We start from the raw sequence: 25304 nt of genomic DNA, 5'->3' as shown, positions 1-25304 counted from the left end.
TTTGAGACAGGGTCTTCCTGTAGCCCCAGCTGTCCTGGAACTCACTATGTAGACCAGGCTGGCCTTGAACTCAGAGATCCGCCTGCTTCTGCCTCCCAAGTGCTGGGACTACAGGCGTGCGCCACCACGTCCGGTTCAAAAAAAAACAACTTCTTTTAAAGAACTTGATGACAACAGATCCTGCCACTCCCCTCACCCAGCCCTGCCCAGGTGCCTCAGCACTCACAGTCTGGGGTACGGAATGCTGAGCCTTACGGAGGCAAGAGGTCCAGACAAGTCACACAGGTGGTGTGGGACTTGCAGACCAGCTTCAGGCCCGAGCTCTTCCTCTATCCTGTTTCTCTCACTGTTCTGGGGAGCATCCAAATCATTCCAGATAAAAAAAGGGCTCTGTGGTAAAGGACTCGGGTAACACAGGAAACCTAATCCCCTCAGGGAGAGTAACAACTCACCACAGACACTGAAGGCTCTGCCTTGACTTGGAGAGGACAGTGTTCAGCTGAGCCTTCCCCTCCCTTCCTTAATTCCTACTGTGCTCTTTCCTGTACCTCTTTTTGAGACACACTTATTAGAATTACAAGGAATACTATTTTGTGGGGTATGAGTTTAGAAACATTTCACTGGAGCACACTGCTGATCTAAAGTTAGGGTAACTCTGGCAATAAAAGGAAATGAACCGTGGACAGCTGGAACAGCGCGGATCACCCCAGAGAAGCCTGCTACACAAAGCAGCCTATCTCAAGGTCTTGAGCAGCTGTAAACTGATGAGCTTACAGCGACGGAGACCAGCTCGGCAGCTTATCAGGGTTTGAGTGCAACATGGGAGAAGGTGAGTGTGGTTCTAAAGGAGGAACAGGGATCCATACGGAGGCTGGAGCGTTCTGTACCTTGACTGCGCTGGTGGAGACAATGAAACTATAGAAAGTACACCGTAGTAGAGAAAACCCAAGAAACCCAAGGCTGGGGATGGAGTGCTGAAGTAGAGCACTCTGCCCAGAATGCCTGAGTCCCGGGGTTCAATCCCCAGGCAGCCATAATGGTGCCCATGTCTAATTCCTTGTGATATTGTACTATGACTGCTTTGTGTTACCACTGGGAAATTGGACAAAACACCTAAGAGCCATCCCTGACTTCTTACACCTGTGTGTACATCTGTGACTCAATAAAAATAGCAATTATAAAACCCAGGCATGTTGGCACACGCACTCGGGAGGCAGAGACAGGCAGATTTCTGTGAGTTCCAGGCCAGTCTAGTCTACATAGTGAGTTCCAGGTCAGCTTGGTCTACATAGTGCATTCCAAGCTAGCCAGGGCTACATGGTGAAAGCCTGTCTCAAAGAACCGCAACAGGATCGCTTGTGGTGGTTCACACCTGAAGTCCCAGCACTTCGGAGGCTGAAGCAAGAGGACTGACTTAAGGTCTGCAAGAGCTATACCCAACAGCAAGACCCTGTCTCAAACAAAACAAAAACAGAAAACTGATTTTCACTCACAGTGTCAGTGGTGAAACAGAGAAGTAAAAACTATCCAGATCTGAGCAATTTCGCTGTAAATCTGTCTCAGGCATTTCAAACTGTGAGCAATACTGGTACGGGCTCAGCACCCCTAATCCAAAAATCAGAAATTGGAAATGCTCGCGTCCAAACCTGGACACGCTCCTGTAAGTAACCCCAATGAAAGTGGGCCGCCACACTTCCAAAAAAGACATGAAAGTAGAAGATGTAGTGAGGAGGAGGGAACGGGCAGGGACATGACCAGAGTACAGAAACACATGAAACTGTAAAGAAAACCATTATCGTGTACAATGAACTCGTGCTAATGATAATCATTTAAAAACGAAGAGCAACAAACTGGACTCGCTTCTGGTGGGTCCTGCAGCTCGCTGAGGCACTGATGTAGATCCTGCACTGTGCTCTGGTCTCCAAAGCCTCCTGTACCATCACTGCACTGTGCAGCCCCTACTCTAGCCTCCCAGTGCCTGTTCTGACCACATACGTATGCACCAGGCTCTTCAGCCACCCTACACCCCACTTTCCTATCAAGCTATCTACTACTGGTGTACCCCACACTCTGGAGACCACTGTTTACGTGGGGCCTTTTCTACTGGTGACTGGGATGACCAAGCAGCACTTACTTTTAGTTGGTGGGTAGTTGGAGGGCGTGTGGCAGCAGCTTCAATTTCCTTTTCTTTCAGTTCCTTGTTGACATGTTGTTGAAATGGATCTAATTCAGAATACAGAGAATCAGAGTGTGAAAGGCAGTTTTCCCAGTCTCCTGCTGATCTCCAGTCTCCTCTGAGGACACACTGATCCCCAGTCTCTTGAGGACACACCGATCCCCAGTCTCCTCTGAGGACACACCGATCCCCAGTCTCCTCTGAGGACACACCGATCCCCAGTCTCCTCTGAGGACACACCGAGCCCCAGTCTCCTCTGAGGACACACCGAGCCCCAGTCTCCTCTGAGGACACACCGAGCCCCAGTCTCCTCTGAGGACACACCGAGCCCCAGTCTCCTCTGAGGACACACCGATCCCCAGTCTCCTCTGAGGACACACCGAGCCCCAGTCTCCTCTGAGGACCCACCGATCCCCAGGCTCCTCTGAGGACACACGGATCCCCAGTCTCCTGAGGACACACTGATCCCCAGTCTCCTGAGGACACACGCAGTCTCCTCTGAGGACACACCGATCCCCAGTCTCCTCTGAGGACACACCGATCCCCAGTCTCCTCTGAGGACACACCGATCCCCAGTCTCCTCTGAGGACACACCGATCCCCAGTCTCCTCTGAGGACACACCGATCCCCAGTCTCCTCTGAGGACACACCGATCCCCAGTCTCCTCTGAGGACACACCGATCCCCAGTCTCCTCTGAGGACACACCGATCCCCAGTCTCCTCTGAGGACACACCGATCCCCAGTCTCCTCTGAGGACACACCGATCCCCAGTCTCCTCTGAGGACACACCGATCCCCAGTCTCCTCTGAGGACACACCGATCCCCAGTCTCCTCTGAGGACACACCGATCCCCAGTCTCCTCTGAGGACACACCGATCCCCAGTCTCCTCTGAGGACACACCGATCCCCAGTCTCCTCTGAGGACACACCGATCCCCAGTCTCCTCTGAGGACACACCGATCCCCAGTCTCCTCTGAGGACACACCGATCCCCAGTCTCCTCTGAGGACACACCGATCCCCAGTCTCCTCTGAGGACACACCGATCCCCAGTCTCCTCTGAGGACACACCGATCCCCAGTCTCCTCTGAGGACACACCGATCCCCAGTCTCCTCTGAGGACACACCGATCCCCAGTCTCCTCTGAGGACACACCGATCCCCAGTCTCCTCTGAGGACACACCGATCCCCAGTCTCCTCTGAGGACACACCGATCCCCAGTCTCCTCTGAGGACACACCGATCCCCAGTCTCCTCTGAGGACACACCGATCCCCAGTCTCCTCTGAGGACACACCGATCCCCAGTCTCCTCTGAGGACACACCGATCCCCAGTCTCCTCTGAGGACACACCGATCCCCAGTCTCCTCTGAGGACACACCGATCCCCAGTCTCCTCTGAGGACACACCGATCCCCAGTCTCCTCTGAGGACACACCGATCCCCAGTCTCCTCTGAGGACACACCGATCCCCAGTCTCCTCTGAGGACACACCGATCCCCAGTCTCCTCTGAGGACACACCGATCCCCAGTCTCCTCTGAGGACACACCGATCCCCAGTCTCCTCTGAGGACACACCGATCCCCAGTCTCCTCTGAGGACACACTGATCCCCAGTCTCCTGAGGACGCACTGATCCCCAATCTCCTCTGAGAACACACCGATCCCCAGTCTCCTCTGAGGACACACCGATCCCCAGTCTCCTGAGGACGCACCGATCCCCAGTCTCCTCTGAGAACACACCGATCCCCCGTCTCCTCTGAGAACCATCTTCATGGTGTTGGTGCATCTTCCTCCCATCCGCTTCCCCATCCTCCAGCCTGATGCAAAGCTTAAAACCCAATCTCCTCTGAGAACACACCGATCCCCAGTCTCCTCTGAGGACACACCGATCCCCAGTCTCCTGAGGACGCACCGATCCCCAGTCTCCTCTGAGAACACACCGATCCCCCGTCTCCTCTGAGAACCATCTTCATGGTGTTGGTGCATCTTCCTCCCATCCGCTTCCCCATCCTCCAGCCTGATGCAAAGCTTAAAAGCTTCTGATAGGCTGACCTTCCTAAAGCACACACTGATCACACTAAGTCCCCAAAGCCTTGGAAGACACTTCTCAGCCTGAAGTTCAGGCCATGACAAGCTGCACTTGAACCCTCCCCTTCAGCAATTTCTAAACTTCTTGTCCCTCAAATTCTTCTGCCTCCGAGCCTTCCCTTTTACACCAGTAACTCTAGTTTTCCCTTCACCTCCTCTTTCGGCACACCCCACTGTAATGTTCCTTCTCACAGTAAGCGCTTCCCAGGGGCCTACTGTGCCAAGCCCAGATCTGGCCCCACAAGGAGGCCAGCACAGGATCCTGCGGGCGGCCCACACTGTGCCTCACTCATCCAGCCCCACGTGTGCCTGTCTTGTATTAGACGGAAAGATCCCTGAGGGCTCCATGTCCGACTGACCACTCTCTAGACAGCAGAGACACAAATTCTAATACTCAACCAAACTAGCAATGATCCCAATGTTCTTACCTGCCCTGCAAGCACTGAGTGCTCTGTCTGGCCACCCGATTCTCCCTCCATGCACTGCAGGTGACCGAGTGCTCTGGCCTAACACCTGACCCTCCTTCCATGTCCACTCATTTTCCAAAACACAATGTGAAGTAACTTTCTCAGGGATCAGAATGGGGAAGCTTCAAATAAAATTGCTACCCTAAATACACAAGATGAGAATAAGCAATATAAGGCCGGGCGTGGAGAGAAAATGGACTATTTTCCTTTCTCTTCCACTCCTGCTAAAAGGACACCGCCACCCTCACCCCACCCCTGCCTAGCTCCTTGTTCTAACAAGGCCTGGCCTCTGCACTAACTACTGACAAACAGATGCTCTGAGAAGCACTTGTCCCCAGCTCTCCATCACCACCACGTGCTGGCTTTACTACGGCTCCTTCCAGGCCAGGAGACTGAACAGGAACCAGCACAGGACCCACCAGCACCAGAGTTCACATGTCCCCAGAGCCCTCACTGACTCTCACCCTGGGACGCTTTCCAGGAACAGCTGTCTCTACATTCCTCTTCCAGAAAATTGGTTTCCAGGCTGAACAGTGACTCGTGCTTGTCATCTGTGAACTCCTCTGCGGATTTCTGAGAGGAGCCAGGAGGCTCTTCCCAGTCCTTCCCCTCCAAGTCAGCAGCTAAGGCCCCACCTGAAATGTTGAGAAACAGTCGTAAAATTGTCCACTCATACCGAAATGCTGAGTCATACCATTTGTGGATGTACGCCCTGTTATTTTTAAAGGATAATCAGGTAACTCAATGGAAGCCACCCTTTAGAATTAGTCCTGACCAATGACTCGGGTGATGGTCAGTTCTGTAACTGAGCTGGCCCTGGAACCTGCAGGTGTGCTCAAGTGCTGCTTCGGATGTTTCTGCATGAGATTTATGTTAAAAATGGGGACTTCCAGGAAGGCACGTGACTCTTCAATGCAAGCAAATTTTTTTTCTTCTCTTTTTTTGAGACGGTCTCACGTAGCTCAGGCTGGTCTTAAAACTCACTTAGGGCTGAGGATGACTTTGAACTTTTGACTCTTCTGTCACTATCTCCTGAGTGCTCCACCATGCCCAGGCTATGCAGTGCTGGGGACGAAGCCAGGGCTCTGTGCATGCCAGGCAGGCATTCATTCCACCAACTGAGCTCCACCTCCAGCCTTTCTCAATGTGGTGGGCCTCATCCAATCTGCTGAAGACTTGAGCAGAACAAAGGCAAGAGGGGCCCACACCTTTAATCTTAGCATTCGAGAGGGAGATGGACCTCTGTGACTTTTAGGCCAGCCTGGTCTACACAGTGAGTTCCAGGCCAACCAGGTCTATACAGGAAGACCCTGTCCTAAAAAAAGAAACGGAGACTGTAAAGAAAACAGGACTGAGATAGCAAGTGTGAAAGTTATCAGACATACCTGGTAGTGTGGCACCCCAGCAATAAAAAGGTGAGAATTAAGAACACCAATGAGGGACTGGAGCCATGGCTCAGAGGTTCAGACCACTGTTGCTCTTCCAGAGGACCCAGGTTATTCCCAGCACCCACATGGCAGCTCACAACTGTCTGCATGCACGTGGTACCCATATATACACGGGCATATATACATAATAAATTAAAACCACACAGACATGAATCATAGTAACATCAAGGGTCAAAGATGGACAAAGCCAGACGGGGTGGGGCACACCTGTAATCCAAACCCTGGGGGGCGGGGGGGGCAGGCTGAGGCAGGACTGTCATAACTTAGAGGCTAGTGTGGGCTACACAGTAAATTCACGGCTGGCCTCACAAAGTGAGACTGTTTCAAAAACAGTAGATAGTGTTCACACATAATTTCTGTAATGAGTAAAACCTAATCCACAGAGAAAAGCGTCAACTCAGTGGGTATCTGTCCAGGGTGGGGAACGGGGGCCAAGGGTAAAATGGAGTTTCTGGAGACACTGGGAGGTACATACCTGTCAAAGCTCAAACTGTATACAACAATCAGGTACACTGTATTTATTTTATCGTTTGTATGGGGGGGGCGTGTGCACCTCAGTGTGCATGTGGAGATCAAGTACAACTTTGTGGAGTTGGTTCTCTCCTTCTACCTTTATGTGGGTTCTAAGGAACCCAACTCACGCCATCAGGCTTGTGCAGCAAGCACTTTTACCCACTGAGCCGTCTCTCACCAGCCCAAACTGAGTCCATTTTATTGCATGTAAAATACTGCAATGAAGCTGATTTTAAAGGAAAAAGTCAAGAAGCGGAGACTGTAAAGAAAACAGGACCGAGATAGCAAGTGTGAAAGTCATCAGACATACCTGGTAGTGTGGCAGGCATGCTGGCACACACCTGTACTCCCAGCCCTTGGGAGCAGAGGTATTAGAATCATGAGTTCAAAGCTGGTCTGGGACACACAGCAAGACCCTGACTCACAGGTACCCAAGGGCTAGGGAAGTAGCTCAGTGGTACAGCGCCTGTCCAGGATGTACCAGGTCCTGGGTTTGGGCCCCAGCATGGGGCAGGGCAGTGACCGAGGAGTCTGAGTTCTGAGATGGCGGCCCATTCCAGTCCTGTCCTGGGGGACGAACCCCATGGATACAAGTACACCTCTGTGCTGTCACCTCTAGCTGTTCCGTGCAAACACAAATCTGGCGCTTGGAAATTTCTGTGTATTTTTACATCTACCTCCCATCACACTTATCTCTTATTGAAATTGAATAACTTCTTATCTTAACTGAGCTATCTGTCACAGTGACAGAATTATATTCCACTTGTAAGCCAGGCCATCTTAGGCTCAGTGAGTCCCTGAAAGAGCAAGTACGTGGCATGTCTACATTTTTCTAATGAGAGGGTCCTTTGTCCCCTCCAGATCCTTAAAACATAACCAAACCAGGAAGGCCGAATTCCTGCTTTGGACCCATGTGAGGAGGACGCAGCGTACGCAGCTTGGAGCAGTCTGCCCTCGCAAAGCCGATGAGCCAAGGCCAACACTTACCCCCCTGCGTCTCAGCTGGCTCTGCGGCTGTTTCTCCTTCCACGCTGGCATCCTCACCACCACCTCCGTCGCTCACTTCTGCATCATCTACAACACTGCCTTCTTCCTCTTCCTCCTCCTCTTCATCCTCTTCTTCCTCAGAAACATTCTTCAATGAAGCAAGTAGTTTGTTGTACCCTGAAACATGCTCTTGTTCACTCTCTGATTCACTGTCAGAATGTGAAGTATCTGAACTCTCTGACTAAAAGGAAAATGGGAGTTTTAGAAAACAAAAGTTACATCGTTTTCGCTGTCACAAGAAGACCACTAGCCACCAAGCAAGCAGGTTCTGTGTTCCTTAAATACAAACTCTTCCTAGGCTAGTGAGATAGCTCACTGCATAAAGTTACTTGCCACCAAGACTGACAACCTGAGTTCAGTACCTGGGGCCCACAAGGTAGGAGCGAACCAACGCCAGAGTTGTCCTCGGAGCTCCACACACATGCTGCGGCCGGCACGCTGATCAGGCACACAAAGCACACAAGCAGAGCAACAACAGACGCTGTTCTCCAGTCATGAAACCTTCCTAGCTTCCATCAGCAGATGCAAAGAAAGTGAGATATGCAAGTGATAAGGCACCATACATGATGTGCACACATGCACACATGTGCACGCACACACACAATGGAGTTGCCGCAGCCATAATTAATGAAATTATGTCATGTGCTGCAGGGAAATGGATGGAACAGGTAATCATTAAGTAAAAATAAGCCAGACTCAGAAAGACAAACATCACTGTTTCATATGTGGAAGTTAGATTTTGGGGGGGGGGGGCATGAAATTAGGAGTATTTGGGAAGAGAGGTGACCAGCAAAGGGAAGGGAAGAGCCCAGAGTGACAGGCGTATGATTTACATATATGAAAATGTTACATGTCGTGCATTTACCACTCCCCAGGGGATCCAGTGAATGAGTAATGCCATTTCTTTAGAAACTCACTATTTTGTACAATGAATACACACAAAAAGCAAACAAAACAAATGAAAAACCCAAATGAGCTTCTCTGCAATTACGATGCAGTCTCATTTATCCAACCAAACCCAGCACCAAACGTAAGTAAAACAGTCAGTCAAGCTAAGGTTCCAGCTCTAACAGCTGCACAGGGAAAGAAAACTGACTTTTCAAACAGAATTTTAGGCTATGGGATTTAACCTCCATCTCAGACATTAGGCTTCATGTGTCAAGGAGTAAATTAAAAACAAAACGAGGACAATCTGAGTTTGCTGTAATGTGACAGGCCTGCTGTCCATTTTATACTGAGAGTTCTTTAAAAAAAACCCATGATGCTCTCTTAGGCCACACTAAGAGCCAGCACTCTGGTGACCCTCTTCAAGAGGGCCTAACAGGTCAGTGCCTCAGGGTACTTTCCAATTCTGGCTTTGGTTATCACCATGGAATTTTTACAGACATCTCCATCTTTTAAAACTAAGCAACACTGCTAAAATCACAGCTACATCTAAAACAGAAAGCAATGTATCTAAGTTTTTTTTTAATATTTTTTATTTTTATTTTGTGTATGAGTGTATTGCCTGCATGTATGTCATGTATGTTGAGTGTACTCGTGTCGTGCAATGCTGCAGAGGTCAGAAGAGGGTGTCAGATTCCCCTGGAACTGGAGTTAAGGACGGTTTGTAGCCGCCATGTGGGTGCCCGGTCCTCTACAAGAGCAGTCAGGGCTCTTAACTGTTGAGCCATCTCTCCAGCCCCTGTATCTAAGCTTTAGTCCTACATACAACCCATAAGTAATAATCCAGTTCCAACTAAGACAAAGAAAAAAGCATTACCAGTTGACAAATCTGTGGTTTTGCATCCTTTCTGGAAACCCTGAAAGAGATGGATGTTAAATTTTAGGCACCACTTCACAATAATGACATTAAAAGGCCTACTAAAGTCAACTTAAGAGAAAAAAATAATGCAGAACCCATTACAACGATTAGTCATTACAAAAACTCCACAAACACAGGGAGAGGGATGACAAGAACTCAACAAGTAGATTTAGCAGCATCACATAAGAACAAATCACACAGAAACTGGCTCTCAAATGACACAACCAGGGCTCACCTCTCCCTAAACTTTTTTTCTCATTCTTTGTCTTGTTTTTGAGACCCTGACTTGGCCCTGTCTGGACTCTAACTTGAGATCCTCCTGCCTAGTCCAAGTGCCAGCTTTCTTAGAAAGCAACCAGCTGGTCCCTGTGAAGACAGGCCCAATACTACAGACAGAGTAGCCCGAGGCGGGTGTTATGCCCAGTGCTGTAGACACGGCCCCCCAAGGTGGGTGCTAGACCCAGTTATGTGGACAGGACCTCCTAAGTGGGTGCTGGACCAGTACCACAGACAGCTCCTCCCCCCAGGTGGGTAGTGGGCCCGGTGATGTAGACAGAGCCCCCGAGGTGGGTGCTAGGCCCATTGCTATAGACAGGGCGCCCGAGGCGGGTGCTGTAGACAGGCCCCGAGGCGGGTACTGTGCCCGGTGCTGCGCACGCCGAGGCCGTGTCCCGGGCCCCACCTGTCGTAGAAGGGGTGCTCCTCGCCGAAGTCGCGGAGGTGCTTCTTCTGCTTCTTGGTCAGGGTGCCGAGCAACAGGCTGCGGCCGCGGCTCCCGCGCTTGCCCATAGCCGCCCGTGCCGCGGAGCGGAGATCAGGAAGCGGCGGCGTCCGCACGCACGTGGGCGCCCGCTGTACGGCGGAAGCGGAGTGCCGTAAAGCGAAGCAGCGTTACGCCGCGTGTGCACGACAGGGCTACACCTTCGGCTGGCGCTGCCGCCCCCTACCGGAGCGTCCCGGGCGCGCGGGCGGGCATGCGCATGCGCGGTCGGACCCCCGCTTTGGTCCCGTCCCGGTCCCTTGTGGATGTGGGAGGGAAACCTGTGGGCCTGCAGGGTCGAGGCCAGCCTGGTCTACCCAGAATTCCGGCGGTGAAGACGTCTTCCCTGCATTCCTTATTTAACAAAAGCAGAAACACAGGAAAGTAGCATTTTGCATATATTACCGAGATGAGTCAAACTTGGCCGGGCGTGGTGGCGCACGCCTTTGGATCCCAGAGCGGGGAGGCAGAGGCAGGCGGATCTCCGTGAGTTCAAGGCCAGCCTGGTCTGCATAGGGCGTTCCAGGCCAGCTGCAGTGTGTGAACCCAAACCGAGGCTAGGGTGCAGCTCAGTGATCGGGTGAGTGCCTCACATGTGCCATGCAAACCCGTGTTTGAGCCTCAGCACTGGAAAAGAAGAAAACCAAACACCCCCACACTAAACAGGCTGGGCAGGGTGACACATGCCTGTTATCTCTGTCCTAATGAAGCTGAGGCAGGAAGAATAAAGGTCTCGACTAGACCTTTATTGTTCAAAAATCTAAATAAAGATGAAAAAGCAAGAAAAAAACTGGATGCGGACTTGAGGGGTCCGCAGCAGCACGCAGGCTGCTTGAGCCACAGGAGATTAAGACTTTTTCCCTTCTAACTTCACACTCCGTAAAAACAAAGTGCTAGATCACCAAGTACAGGATCCCCCAAAGCAGTGCCATCGAGCCTGTGAAAAGTCCAGTTTTTCTCAACATCAGACTGCCCCGTAGACGTTGTAACTACTAGATTGTGCCTGTCTGTTCCAGGGGTCATCCACCCCTACTAATTAGATTCCAAGAAGCTAATGTGGGAAAAGAGATGGCAAGAGATCACCAAAAACTATGCAAGCAGGGTGGTGGTGGTGGCCAGCCGCTGACCCAGCCGAGGGACCCATAAACAGACACCTGCCTTCTGTCTACTTCAAAGATAAAAGGTATAGTCACTTATGTCAACAAAAGGCTGTTTGCAAAATGGCCTCATATATTTTATGGCTCCAGCACAGTATAACCCAACCACAGCAACATAGAGCGGCACCTCCCCCTCCTTCACCCAAGTGCCCCCCCCAGCTTCCCTCCCCAGAGACAGCCAGTTTCTTGGTATTCTTTCAGAGGTCTCACATCAAAAGCTGGAAGTTTGAGCACGTGAGGTAGCTCTCATTCTCTCCTGTTTCTACATCCCTGTGGTCCAGTATGCAAGTCTAGACCATTCCCAGGTCTATGCAAACATTCACCCTAACCCTGCTAAACAGTCTCAGCACTGGCTTACCGAATAATGGAAAACAAGTTCCCTTTCTCCCACAAATATTTATATTAGCCTTCAACAACACTGAAAGAGGTTCTATGTGAAAAATTAACCTGATGGCCAAGAACTTAACCATCTTCTTTGTGCCAATAGTGGAAATTCCTTACATGTCAACACACACACACACACACACACTCTATGTATATATGTGCTAGGATTAAAGGCATGCACCACCATGCCCGGCTCCTCAAGGTATCCTCATCTTACTCAAAGGTACTTAGTATTTTCAGGGTTAAAGGTGGTCCAGGAAATAATCTTCTGTATTGCTGTACAGAGAGATGCCAATGGATTAATTATGTTCCCAGGCTATTTGAAGTTGACAGAAGATTGTCTAGGATAATGATCCGAAGGGTTGGGAGAAGGGCAACGATACCGAAACATCGGGAAGCTGTAACAACTTGAAAGAAAAACATTCCATGAGAAACTTCAAGTGCAGCAAATGCCAAAGGAGACAAGGTGGTGTAACAGACTTCTTACCAGCAGTGAGTACCCACTATTCATCCTCAACAGTTTCCCACTCAAGATAATACAGCCACGATCTCACCCAACAATATCATCACAAGGTCAGTTGATGTTCAGATTTCCGATTGCCTCATAAACGCTGCATCATTTTTATTTCCATACTTTGGTGGCTTTGATGGCCATCTTCTTTTTTGAGGCAGAGTCTGTCACTAAACCTGAAGCACCCCAATTCAGCTACAGTAGCTGGCCATCAGGCTCCAGGGATCCTCCAGTCCCCACGCTGCCCCCAGCACTGGGGTTACAGACCTATACTGCTGTGCCCTGCTTCTATATGGGGTCTTGGGATTTGAACTCAGATCCTCATACCTGCATGGCAAGCACTTTACCCGCTGAGTCATCTCCAGAGCCCATAAATTATTTTTCAATAAAAAGATCTGCCTTTGTTTTGTGACAAGGCTTCATGCACTATGTAGCTGAAGCTGACCTGAAACTCCTAGTCCTCTTACTCCCACACCTGGCTCACCATGTCTAAATCCATTAACACACTGTGATCATATCTTAGAGTTCAATATTCTCATTGTGTGTGTGTGTGTGTGTGTGTGTGTGTGTGTGTACAAGCACACATACATAAAAGTGCATGACGGTGGAGCTGGAACTCAGGGCCTCACACCAGCTGTCACAGGCTGACTGCTAGCTCTTACTGACAGAACTCTCTTACCTGCATTTTGATTCTTTAGTGGTTCAGTTTATGTAGGACAAATAAGTGCTTTATTCTTCACCTTTGTCAATTTCCTTTTGGGGTGAAAATATTTTTTTATTATTATTATTATTATTATTTTGGTCTTTTTTGAGACAGGGTCTCCCTGTCCCTTGAATTCACAAAGATCCACCTGCCTCTGCCTCCCAAGTGCTGGGACTACAGGTGTGCACCACCATGCCCAGCTTATTTTATTATTTTTATTTTATGTGTATGAGTGTCTTGCCTGCATGTATGTAAGTGCACCCATGTCATGCAATGCCCAGGGAGGCCAGAAGAGGGCATTGGATCCACTGGAACTGGAGTTACAGATGGTTGTTAGCCTCCATGTGGGTGCTTGGAACAGAACCCAGGTCTTCAACAAGAGCTGCTGGTGCTCTGAATCACTGAGCCATCTCTCCAGCCCACCTTTGCCATTTTCAGTGCAAGGAGCTGGGCACTGTCTTCTAACAGTCACCGATCATTTGTGCTTTCATCTCTAGGCTCATGAACTCATGGAGCTATACAAAATGATGTTTAAATCCCTGGCAAATGTGGTATATGAGGTTGGATGAGCCTATGTAATGTCTGGCTACGCAGTTAAAAGACAGGACCATTTTCTAACGCAGACTACAGAAAGGGAGCAGCTGTCTGTCCAAGATTCTCAACAGAACTAGGGATTAGCACCATTTGAGGGTTCCCCTCAGACACTGGGAATGTTTGTGATTTAAAACATGTAAGCAGGCTGGGAGATATCCGTAAAGTCTGCGTCACAAGCGTGAGGACCTGAGTTCAGATTCCCGGAACCCATGTACAATCCAGGCCCATATCTGGAACCCCAGTGCTGGGACGGTGGACACAGGTGGATCCCTGGAGCTCACTGACCGGCCAGCCCACCCAATGGAGGTGCTCCAGGTTAGTGAGAGACCCTGTCTCCAAAAACAAGATGGTGGGGCAGTTAAGAGCACTGACTCTTTTGGCAGAGGACCCGGGTTTGATTCTCAGGATCCACATAGAGGCTTACAACTCTCCATAACTCCAGTTCCAGGGGAATTTGATACTCTCTTCTGATATCCATGGACATTGCACGACACAGGTGTATTTACATACATGCAGGCAATACACTCATACACATAAAAATAATAAAATATTAAAAAAAAAAAAACAAGATGGGCCAGGCATGGTAGTTCATGCCTTTAATCCCAGCACTTGGAAAGCAGAGACAGGTGGATCTCTGTGAGTTCAAGGCCAGCCTGGTCTACATAGCAAGTTCCAGGCCAGACAGGACTACATAGTGAGACCCTGTCTCACCTCCTCCACCCCCCCGAAAATTAAGATGGGCTGGAAAGATGGCTCAGTGGTTAAGAGCACTGGCTTCTCTTGCAGAGGACCCAGGTTCAGTTCCTAGTACCCATATGGCAGATACAACCTTTCATTAACTCCTGTTTCAGGGATCTGATGCCCTCTTCTAACCGCCATAGGCATTGCTTAACATGAGTGCACTTTAACACATGCAGGCAATACACTCATACCCATAAAATAAAAACTAAAAAATATATTTAAAAATAAATGTAGGGGCTGGAGAGATGGCTCAGCAGTTAAGAATGTTAGATAAAAGCCAGGCAGGGAATAGCCACAGGAAACATAGGAAGACTCCAGTAAAGCAAAGTTTATTTCTTAGGATTGCTGGTGGCTGGCAGCTCAGCTGGGGAGAGAAAGCAACCAGCCACCTTCTGACTGCTGAGGAAGTGCTTTTGGGGGCGCTGGGGGATGTGGAGGGTGGCAAAAATAATCTTTACAGTTTCAAGGGAGGAGCTTGAACTGAGACAGCTCTTACATCATTGGGTCTGGGTGCAGGGACCTGTTTAATAATCTTCCAAAATTATCTGGCGAACAGCTTTGTGCTGAGCCAGCTCTAAATGTAGCTGTCGGGCCAGTTCCTATTTTGCAAGGGGGCCTCATGGCCTGTTTTGTGAGGCTTTTTACACTGGGAGAGGGTCATCTGCAGACCTGGACTCTAACAAAGAGCACTGGCAGTTCTTGCAGAAGACCCAGGTTCGAATCCCAGCACCCACATGGCAGTTAACAACTATCTGTAACTCCAGTTCCAGGGGATCTGACAGCATCTTCTGTCCTCCGTGGGCATTGCACGACACGGGTGCACTTACCTACATGCAGGAAATACATGCGTACTCATAAAAATATAAAAATAATAGTTTTTTTTAAAAGTTTAAAAATAAATTTAAAATGTTTTTAAAGGGGGCTGAGATGGCTCAGCATTTAAGAGCTCTGACTGCTCTCACAAAGGACCAGGTTTTCAGTTCCCAGCACCTACATGACAGCTAACAACTGTCTGTAAGCCCAGTTCCAGGAAATGTGACACTCTCTTCTGACCTCCATGGGAACTGCACTCACAGGGCACACATGCACACGCACACACTTTTTTTAACCTTTAAAAATTTTTTTAATTAATTTAATTAAAAAATAAGGTGGATACCAGGTGTGGTGACTTTAATCCGAGCACTCCAGAGGCAAAGGCAGGCAGATCTCTGTGAATTCAAGGCCAGCCTGGTCTACATAGTGAGTTCCAAGCCAGCTGGGGCTACAGGGAGACCCTGTCTCAAAAAGACAATAATAATAATAATAATAATAATAATAATAATAAAATTGTGGAGAGACTGATTGGGGAAGACACTGGACATTGACTGTGGGCTTTGGGATACATACCCACACACCCACACATATATATAGATATACATATATGTATATATATGTGTGTGTATGTATATCATACACTCTAAATAAAATGTGGTCACAAAGACATATCTGGGAATGAGCCACTAGATCTCAAAGGTGTGATGCAAATAGTGGCAATTCAAATATTTCAGCTTCTGGTTTGAGGAGGCTATAAGGGAAATGTGTGTGTGTGTGTGTGTGTGTGTGTGTGTGTGTCTGTGTGCATTTGTGTCCCAGTGGCCTTATATCACAGTTTCCTACATACGACTAGCTTTTCTACCGAATACACACACATCTTTCTCCACATACAGCCCCATCCTGTCTCTCACTAAGAGTACTGGCAGAAAATCTCAACTCAGAAAACCATGAAACAAGATGAGCTACTCATTCACAAATATTTACTGAACACTTGCCATGTGCCAGGTGCTATGCTGGCAACTCAGGCGAGCAGAATAAGATCCATGCCAGCCTCCTCGTGGAGTGTTTAGTCTTGACTGCGCATAGAGTGGCACAGAGACAGTTACAAGGCGTGTGATGAACAGTGAGCTGATCGTTATGGGAGCATGGAGACAGTTACGAGCTGATGATGCTGGAGGCCAGGGAAGCAATCAGGGTACTGTCTACCCTGACTGGGAGAAGCCTCTGCTCTTTGCTCTTGGGGGCCTCTTGGTCAGGGACAGCCACTGCACATGGCACTGGGTTTCTACTGACCATGTAGGCAGGGAATGTGTGGGGTTCAAACAGGACCCACAGGTTCTATGTCACAGACTACATAGGACCAGAAGGTTATATGTCACAGACTGTGTGGGGCATTGCACACATGTGGTGCATTTACATGCAGGCAAAACATTCGTATACATAAATTAAATAATTTTTTAAAAGACAGAAAAGTAAAATATTGTGTACACACAGTTCCCTCCCTTTCTATTCCTGCATTCTCGAAGTCTAGATTATAATGGCATTTTATTTTCAGTTATTTATTATTTTCTGTGTATGAGTGTTATGCCTGCAATGTACGTGTGCCCATGTTGTGCAATGCCTGCAGAAGCCAGAAGAGGGCACTGAATCTCCTGGAACTGGAGTTATGGATGGTTGTTCATTACCTGTGGGTGCTGCAATTTGAGCTCAGGTCCTAACTGCTCTTGACTGCTGAGCCATCTCCCCAGCCCCTTATTTTCAGATTTTTGAGACAGGAGCTCATGTAGCCTACAGACCTCAAACTCAAAATTTTCTCTCCTCAGCCTCAGTCTCCCAAGTTCTGGGATTAAAGACATGCAGCACCACCCCTGGTTATAGTGACCTTTAGTTTAAAAAATAGTGCCCGTAGACAAATGTTTCCTGGGAATTGATTTACCAGTAGACATAGACTATAAAAGAAAAAAAATTTTTTGGTCTTTTTGAGAAAGGGTCTCCTTGTAGCCCTAGCTGGCCTGGAACTCCCTATGTAGTCCAGGCTGGCCTCTATCTCATAGAGATCCACCTGCCTCTGCCTCCCCAGCGCTGGGATTAAAGGCCATACCCTGCTACAAATGAAACTTTTTTACTTTGTATCCATCTGATTTGAGGATAGGCCTGTAGCCGTTTTGGATGAAGTTTACCCTGTCCCATCTGCTGGAGGGCTGTAGAGCCACACTCCTCTCCGTGTTTCTGGGCAGGCTCACAAGCACACACGCACCCACTCCTTCATCCATCAAACATGAAGCAGTTACCACATTCCTTCTAGGCATTAAGCGCTTGAAAAGCTCAAACCTCAGACTTTTCCTTTGAAGATCTCAAGCCCAAATGGGGAGACAAAGTCATTAGAGAACAATTGCATTGTTGTAGGCTAAAAATGTACAAGGAGTTGCAGGAAACCAGAGGGTGAAGACCTTCCTGCCGCGGTGGAGAAGCTCTGAGGGAGCTGCACAGAGGGGCCAGCGTTTCCCAGAGAACGCGTGGTCCAGGTGTTAGAACCCACCAAGTCCACTTTGTGCTGCCCATGTACTCATGGATGTGGGACCATCCACTGGAGCATGGCTGACCTACCAGGGGTCACACCCTTAACGAAAAACTGACTCTCCCTCCCCAAGCAGCCTCAACGCTCAGTAGCTCCTCAGCTAGGGGTGCTCATGACCCCTCCCTCCATCCTCCATGCTAGAGTGATCACTGGTGCAGGTCGTGTGCAACCACAGTGCTGCGTTCATGAGTGCAGTGGTCCTGTCACGTCCAGAGGACACTGTTTGGCCTGGTCCTCCACAGCCTCTGGTTTTTACAATCTTTCTGCCCCCCCTTCCACCAAAGTCCCTGAGCCTGGGGGGAGCTGTGAGGTGATAGATTCTTAAATGAAAGTATGAGCCACATGCTGAGAGCAGAGACGGAGTGACTAATGCAGCCTGACCTAGATTTGGTGGAGGCATTCCTCATTGTCCACCACACGCTACCCTGCCCATGGCAACCAAGACTCCTCAGAACACTCCAGTCAGTTTGATTGATGACTGATAAGATCATTTTCCTGGAGTAAGTATGGGCCTAGTTTTCTTTATGCTCTTACTCTTTAAAAATTGAGTCAAGGGCTGAAGAGATGCTCAGTGGTTAAGAGCCCTGGCTGCTCTCACAGAGGACCTGGGTTCAGTTCCCAGCAGCCACATGGTAGCTAACAACCACCCATAACTCCAGTTCCAGAGGATTCAACACCCTCTTTTGATCTCCACAGACATTGCAAGACGCAGGTGCACTTACATACGTTCAGGCAACACATTCATACACACAAAATAACAATAAATTTTAAAGGATTTTAAGGGGCTGGAGAGATGGCTCAGTGGTTAAGAGCACTGACTGCTTTTGCAGAGGACCTGGGTTTGAGTCCCAGCACCCACACAGCAACTAACAACTGTCCGTAATTACAGTTCCAGGGGATTCGATGTCCTATTCTGGGTGGGCATTCCATGACATGGGTATACTTACATACATGCAGGTAATACACTCATACATATAAAAAAATCAAAATAAATAAAATAGTTGGTGGCTGGAGAAATGGCTCAGCAGTTAAGAGCACTGACTGCTCTTGCAGAGGACCCGGGTTCAATTCCTAGCACCTACATGGCGGCTAACAACCATTTGTAACTCCAGTTCCAGGGGATCCAACACTCTCTTCTGACCTCCTCCTCAGGTATTTCGGACAAAAGTGCACTTACATACATACAGGCAGCACACTCATACATGTTAAAAAATTAATAAATAAAAGAACAGTCATACACTCACTCTTGAAAGTTGTCCCCATGTTTCTGACCTTCAGTAAAATGGACTGAGTTTTTCTTTAATTCGGCCGTCCCAGTGTTGCTGAGCTTCTCCAGGGAGTCCTTCCTTTCTTCCCCATTTGGCCAAATCTGTCAAAGATACTGACTCTAGGCAAGGCATGATGGCACGGGCCTGTAATCCCAGCACTCAGGAGGCTGAGGTAGAAGGATCTTGAGTTTGAGGCCAGCCTGGACTAACTCCCCCTCCCCCTCCCAGCTCTTCCTACCCCTCCCACATCTCCCTCCTCTTCTCCCACCTTCCCTCACTCCTAATGCTCAGGCTGCCAGACCAGAACCAGCTCCTGAGGTGCAGCTCTCGGGGTCCCCAGAGTGTGAGTCCTTCAACTTCACGTGTGTCAAGACCAGGCTGCAGGGAGGCATAGCGGCAGGCTCACGCTGTCCCCATGGTGTCCCCTTCTCTATGGGATGCTCGTGGCTCTGGACACCACCCAGAGTCTAGACTCTCATGTGAGGAGGTTGTCTTATCACAACTGTTTGTCACCAGTGGGCACACCTTGTTTGCTAGTTCATTTGGTGTGTGCTGGTGACGGCATCTGATCTGGACCAGTAATGCCCAGTGTGGGCTGTGGTTATGTGTTCAACGGTATTTGCTGTCTAAGCACAACTTCTATTAAGTTAAACTGAATGAGACAGTGAGGGTGGGGAAGCATTGACTCGGCTGCTCCTGGAGAGGAATATGACTGTGTGTGTGAGTGTGTGTGAGCGTGCAGAGGGGCCTCTGTGTGAGCGTGCAGGCATGCCTCTGACTGTGTGTGAACGTGCAGGGGGACCTCTGACCATGTGTGAGAATGTAGGGATGCCTCTGATTCTATGTATGAGCATGCAGGCGTGCCTCTGACTGTGTGGGTGCAAGAGTGCCTCTGTGTGTGTGTGTGTGTGTGTGTGTGTGTGTGTGTGTGAGCAAAGGTATGTCTGTGTGTGCACGTGGGGGTGTGAGCTACCTCTGAGTATATTTATGTGAGTGGGTGTTCTAGTTTGTTTTTCCCTTACTGTGACAAAGCACTCTGACCAATACCAACTTGGGAAGAGCTGGGTGTGGTGGTGCCTTTAATCCCAGCACTCGGGGAGGAAGAGGCAGGAGGATCTCTGTAGCCTGGTCTACATAACGAGTTCCAGGCCAGCTGGTGCTACAGGGAGACCCTGCCTCAAAACGACCAAAAACAAAAATACCAACTTGGGGAGGAAAGCGTCACAGTTCATCAGGGAGCCCAAGGTAGGAACTCAGGGCAGGAACCTGGAGGCAGGAGCTGGAGCACAGGCCATGGAGGAACTGCTTACTGGCTTGTTCCCCTGGCCCCTGCTCAGCCTGATCCGACATAGGCCCACCTGCTCTGGGGTGGTACCACCCACATCACTCAATAATCAACAAGATGTCCCACATACATGGCCACAGGCCAGTCCAATGGAGGCAATTCCCCAATTCAGGCTCCCTCAACCCAGGTGTGTCAAGTTGACACTAAAGCATCCAGCACAGTGGGTGTATGTCTGTGTATATGTGCAGGAGTACTGACTGTGAGTGTACATGTGCAGGGGTGCCTGTGTGTGTGAAAGTGAGTGTAGGTGACTGTGTGTGAATGTGAGTGTAGGTGACTGTGTGTGTGTGAGTGTAGGTGACTGTGTGTGTGTGAGTGTAGGTGACTGTGTGTGTGTGAGTGTAGGTGACTGTGTGTGTGTGAGTGTAGGTGACTGTGTGTGTGTGAGTGTAGGTGACTGTGTGTGTGTGAGTGTAGGTGACTGTGTGTGTGTGAGTGTAGGTGACTGTGTGTGTGTGAGTGTAGGTGACTGTGTGTGTGTGAGTGTAGGTGACTGTGTGTGTGTGAGTGTAGGTGACTGTGTGTGTGTGAGTGTAGGTGACTGTGTGTGTGTGAGTGTAGGTGACTGTGTGTGTGTGAGTGTAGGTGACTGTGTGTGTGTGAGTGTAGGTGACTGTGTGTGTGTGAGTGTAGGTGACTGTGTGTGTGTGAGTGTAGGTGACTGTGTGTGTGTGAGTGTAGGTGACTGTGTGTGTGTGAGTGTAGGTGACTGTGTGTGTGTGTGAGTGTGAGTGTAGGTGACTGTGTGTGAATGTGAGTGTAGGTGACTGTGTGTGAATGTGAGTGTAGGTAACTGTGTGTGTGTGTGAGTGTAGGTGACTGTGTGTGAATGTGAGTGTAGGTGACTGTGTGTGTGAAAGTGAGTGTAGGTGACAGTGTGTGTGTGAAAAGTGAGTGTAGGTGACTGTGTGTGAATGTGAGTGTAGGTGACTGTGTGTGTGTGAGTGTAGGTGACTGTGTGTGTGTGTGAATGTGAGTGTAGGTGACTGTGTGTGTGTGAGTGTAGGTGACTGTGTGTGTGTGAGTGTAGGTGACTGTGTGTGTGTGAGTGTAGGTGACTGTGTGTGTGTGAATTTGAGTGTAGGTGACTGTGTGTGTGTGTGTGAGTGTAGGTGACTGTGTGTGTGTGAATGTGAGTGTAGGTGACTGTGTGTGTGTGTGTGAGTGTAGGTGACTGTGTGTGTGTGAATTTGAGTGTAGGTGACTGTGTGTGTGTGTGTGAGTGTAGGTGACTGTGTGTGTGTGAATTTGAGTGTAGGTAGGTGACTGTGTGTGTGTGAGTGTAGGTGACTGTGTGTGTGTGAAAGTGAGTGTAGGTGACTGTGTGTGTGTGAATGTGAGTGTAGGTGACTGTGTGTGTGTGAATGTGAGTGTAGGTGACTGTGTGTGTGTGTGAATGTGAGTGTAGGTAACTGTGTGTGAACGTGAGTGTAGGTGACAATGTGTGTGTTGCACTTGTGGGGGTACAGAGCTACCTTTGAGTATTTTTGTATGAGTGGGTATGTCTTTGTGTGTGTATATGTGCTGGGGTACTTCTGTGTGTGAATATGTGAGTGTGTGTGTGTGGGGTGCCTCTGACACTGTGTGTGTGTGTGAATGTGAGTGTAGGTAACTGTGTGTGAACGTGAGTGTAGGTGACAATGTGTGTGTTGCACTTGTGGGGGTGCAGAGCTACCTTTGAGTATTTTTGTATGAGTGGGTATGTCTTTGTGTGTGTATATGTGCTGGGGTACTTCTGTGTGTGAATATGTGAGTGTGTGTGGGGGGGGTGCCTCTGACTGTGTGTGTGTGTGTGTGTGTGTGTGTGTGTGTGTGAGTGCTGTGTGGCTACAAGAGGCTAGAAGAAGGTGTTGGATTCTCTGGAGCTGGAGTTACAGCAGTTGTGTGCTGCCCTCTAACTTGGGGGCCTCTGTAAGAGCAGCAAACAACAGCTGAACCATCTCTCTAGCTCACACTTCCTAATTTGACATCATCAATCTATAGTGTAAAATTCTTGCACATGCAGCTAGACTGGACAGAGTGCCTGCCTGCCATCAGGGCCCGCACAGAGCACTCTGTTAAGTTTGACAATCATGCAGCAGGTCAGATACGAATCAGGTACATCAGGAAGCCCTGCAGCTGTCTTCTAGGAGTCTTGGGAATCCAGAGAGAGCTGCTTCTTTGGCTGTTATGAATAGATTCATTTGGCACATGTCAGTGGCCAAGCCTCTCCCACGCTACACTGTACACTTGTTAGGGAATGAAATCCTCTTCTTGGACAAGTTTATTGGCTCCTTGGGTAGAATAGAAAGATGCACGCCCTGGAAATGAGACGGGACTGCATTCAGCACCTCCGGGCACACTCTTGAGCTGCCCTGTCACTGTGTGTGCTGGCCCAAGTGCTCATGTGTTCTGCACAGACACGGCAGAACCTGGAGTGCAAAATCAAGGAAGGTTTGCTCCCAGTGCTGGAGCCCTGGGCTGAGGGGTGAGACTGCGGCAGTGTTTACACCTGCCTTGGAGTCCCAAGCTGGGGCTGGAATGGTAGATAGTGTCAGGCTTTCCTATTTTTCTAGGGCTTCCAACCAACAGACTTAGTCCCAAGAGAGGGTGGGGAACTGTGCCTGGAGGCCTGGGCGCCATCTCCTGAGAAAGAATTATCTGAAAAGACAAAAAACAAAACAGCCACGTCTAAGGCAGCATGGGGTAGGACGGGATGGGAGGCGGGTTGGGCTGGAAGGACTAGCCGCTGCCAGGAGAGCGAAACAGGTGCTCCTTATAAGGAGAGGTTTCTTTGGGACTATGAGAAAAGTTGCTCTTAATGATGTTAATTACAACAGAGCTCTTCTCTGGGGAGCTTTTCATCTTCAAAGAGCCCTGGGATGGAGCATGAACATTTAACATGAAAGTGTCTGGAGTCAGAGAACTGAAGAGGACTGGCCCTGTGCAGCTGGGCCCCATGCAGGGGCTGCAAAACCAGCACCCAAGGAAGTCCTCTCGGCTGGATGAGAAGTTGACCAAGACAAGGCTATGTATCTAGCAGCCCCCCCAACCCCAGCACCCAGAGGGCTGGAGAAGCAAGGAGCAGGAGAACACGTGCCAGCTGCAGTCCAGGTCCTCCAGAGTCCTAACCCCGAACCCACTGCAGTAGCTAGATAAAATCAGACGCACTCAGATAAAGTTGAATTTCAGGCAAAAATAAATTATATATAATTTATAATTGCTTAGAGTATTCCTGCATTTGTTGTCTGAAAATTCAAATTTAACTTCATGACCTGTATTGTTCTGTTATCCCTGGACACACACACACACACACACACACACACACACACACACACACACACACACACACACACCCCCCTTCACACACACACACACACACACACACACACACACACACACACACAGCTCCTACTACAGACTCAAGAGGTCAAGCAAGCCAGGGCATATTCCCATAGGGGCCCAGGGAGCAAGAGCTCTGCAGACCTGCCCAGGCCCAGCCTCTCTCCTGCCTTCATCTGAGACCATGAGAACTCCCTTATCAGTCTGGAGGCAGCAGCCCCAGGGCTGGCCAGGAGAACAGAGTCCACACAGTCCAGCCTTCCCTGCTTCTTTGCCTTGGAACTTGGTGCCGAAGGAGCTTCCAGAGGGCATCTGGAAAGCTTGTCCTCTCTGCCCTCCCTCTTTTCTTCTCCCTATCCTGACCTCCACCCACCCCTCTAGATCAAGAGAGAAGCCTGTGGGTGCCCACCCCCATCACCCCAACCTGTAGGAATGGAAATTCCTCTATGACAAAAACCAGAGGGAAATGGTCCACTGGGCTGAGATCAGCTTCCTGCCTGAGCTGTGGAATCTGGCTGCCAGGCGGGTTTGGGCCTGAATCAGAGATGCCACAGCTCTCCCAGTCTGGGTGGGAAGGAAGGGCAAGCTGCTACTTGTAACTGGGAGGCTACTCGAAACTCCGGGCCTCTAGACACTGAGTCTCACAGAGAAGTTCCCAGGCTCCTAAATCTCAGGGTCCAGCCCCTGGGCTCAGTCAGAGTCAAGGGCAGAGTGGCTGCCTTCTTCACACCCTGGGGACAGACAGATGGTTACACATTCTCAACCTGGGATATGGCTTCAGGCCTCTGGACCAGAGTAAGATTCCAGCACCTAGCCTCCAGTTCCCCTCATGACCTAATGGAAAAACTGGGGACTGAGTAGGCGGGATGGCTTCCTACTCCCCGAGTACTCGCTCATGGATAACACGCCTTTTAAAATTAAAAATGTCCTGATGTGCTCAAAACCATTGTGGGAAAGTGAAAGGCGCAGGACTGGGTGGCTGGCAATGCCGGGACGGACTCCTGCACAGAGGGCAGCTTTTCCTCAAAGGGCAGCATTCCGGAGGATCGGAGGATAGTAGGATCATACAGAAGAACTGGAACTGGTAGCTCAGCTGTTATGCTAGCTATGGGGGAGGCTGAGGTAAGGGGGTTGAAAGTTCAAAGGCTGCCTACACTACAGACCAAGTTCAAGGCCAGAGCAGACAATTTAGTGAGACAGTGTCTCAGTAAAAGTAAAAAAAGGGCTCAGGATATAGTGTTTGCCTAGCATTTGTGAGGTCCTGTGGAGGAAGGGAGGGAGGGAGGGAGGGGCAAGGAAAGGGGAGGGAAGGAGAAAGAGCGAGAGGGAGAGCAGGAGAGCGAGAGCAAGACAGAGAGAGAGAGAGAGAGAGAGAGAGAGAGAGAGAGAGAACTGTCACAATTTTCTCCCAGTATTCATATGTGAAAATGTCAAAACCAGGTGTGATGGCCCTGCGCTGGCACTCGGCACTCAGGTGGGGTGTGGGGGACATAAGCAGGAAGATCAGAAGTTCAAGGTCACCTTGACTACAAAGGAGCTCAAGGCCACTCTGGGATACATCTGGGATACATTCAATCCTATCTTAAAA

General features: G+C 49.5%; 2 protein-coding genes across 3 annotated transcripts in view; one reads left to right on the top strand and one right to left on the bottom strand.

Moving 5' to 3' along the window:
* The window catches only part of Utp25 (UTP25 small subunit processor component), a 23956-nt gene extending 13529 nt beyond the window's left edge, over positions 1–10427 (bottom strand). The window contains exons 1-5 of one of the 2 annotated variants that reach the window (XR_003848033.1): positions 10224–10427; positions 9500–9539; positions 7678–7918; positions 5194–5364; positions 2135–2223 (exon numbers count right to left, since the gene is read on the bottom strand). Coding sequence is in view for 1 of the 2 variants with exons in the window: in XM_008824806.3 (XP_008823028.1) it covers positions 2135–2223; positions 5194–5364; positions 7678–7918; positions 9500–9539; positions 10224–10330 (648 nt within the window). In the remaining variant the exon portion in view is untranslated. The remainder of the gene's footprint in view (positions 1–2134; positions 2224–5193; positions 5365–7677; positions 7919–9499; positions 9540–10223) is intronic. The other variant, XM_008824806.3, reaches the window with a different exon arrangement.
* A 1921-nt stretch (positions 10428–12348) lies between these two features.
* Irf6 (interferon regulatory factor 6) overlaps positions 12349–25304 on the top strand; it is a 42641-nt gene continuing 29685 nt past the window's right edge. The window contains exon 1 of the mRNA XM_029559454.1: positions 12349–12415. The gene's annotated coding sequence lies outside the window, so the exon portion shown is untranslated. The remainder of the gene's footprint in view (positions 12416–25304) is intronic.

Source organism: Nannospalax galili, unplaced genomic scaffold, assembly GCF_000622305.1.
Source record: "Nannospalax galili isolate Female #2095 unplaced genomic scaffold, S.galili_v1.0 scaffold648, whole genome shotgun sequence".
Classification (NCBI taxonomy): domain Eukaryota; kingdom Metazoa; phylum Chordata; class Mammalia; order Rodentia; family Spalacidae; genus Nannospalax; species Nannospalax galili.
Note: the sequence above shows the minus strand (reverse complement) of the source record. Positions and strands in the feature narration are given on the sequence as shown.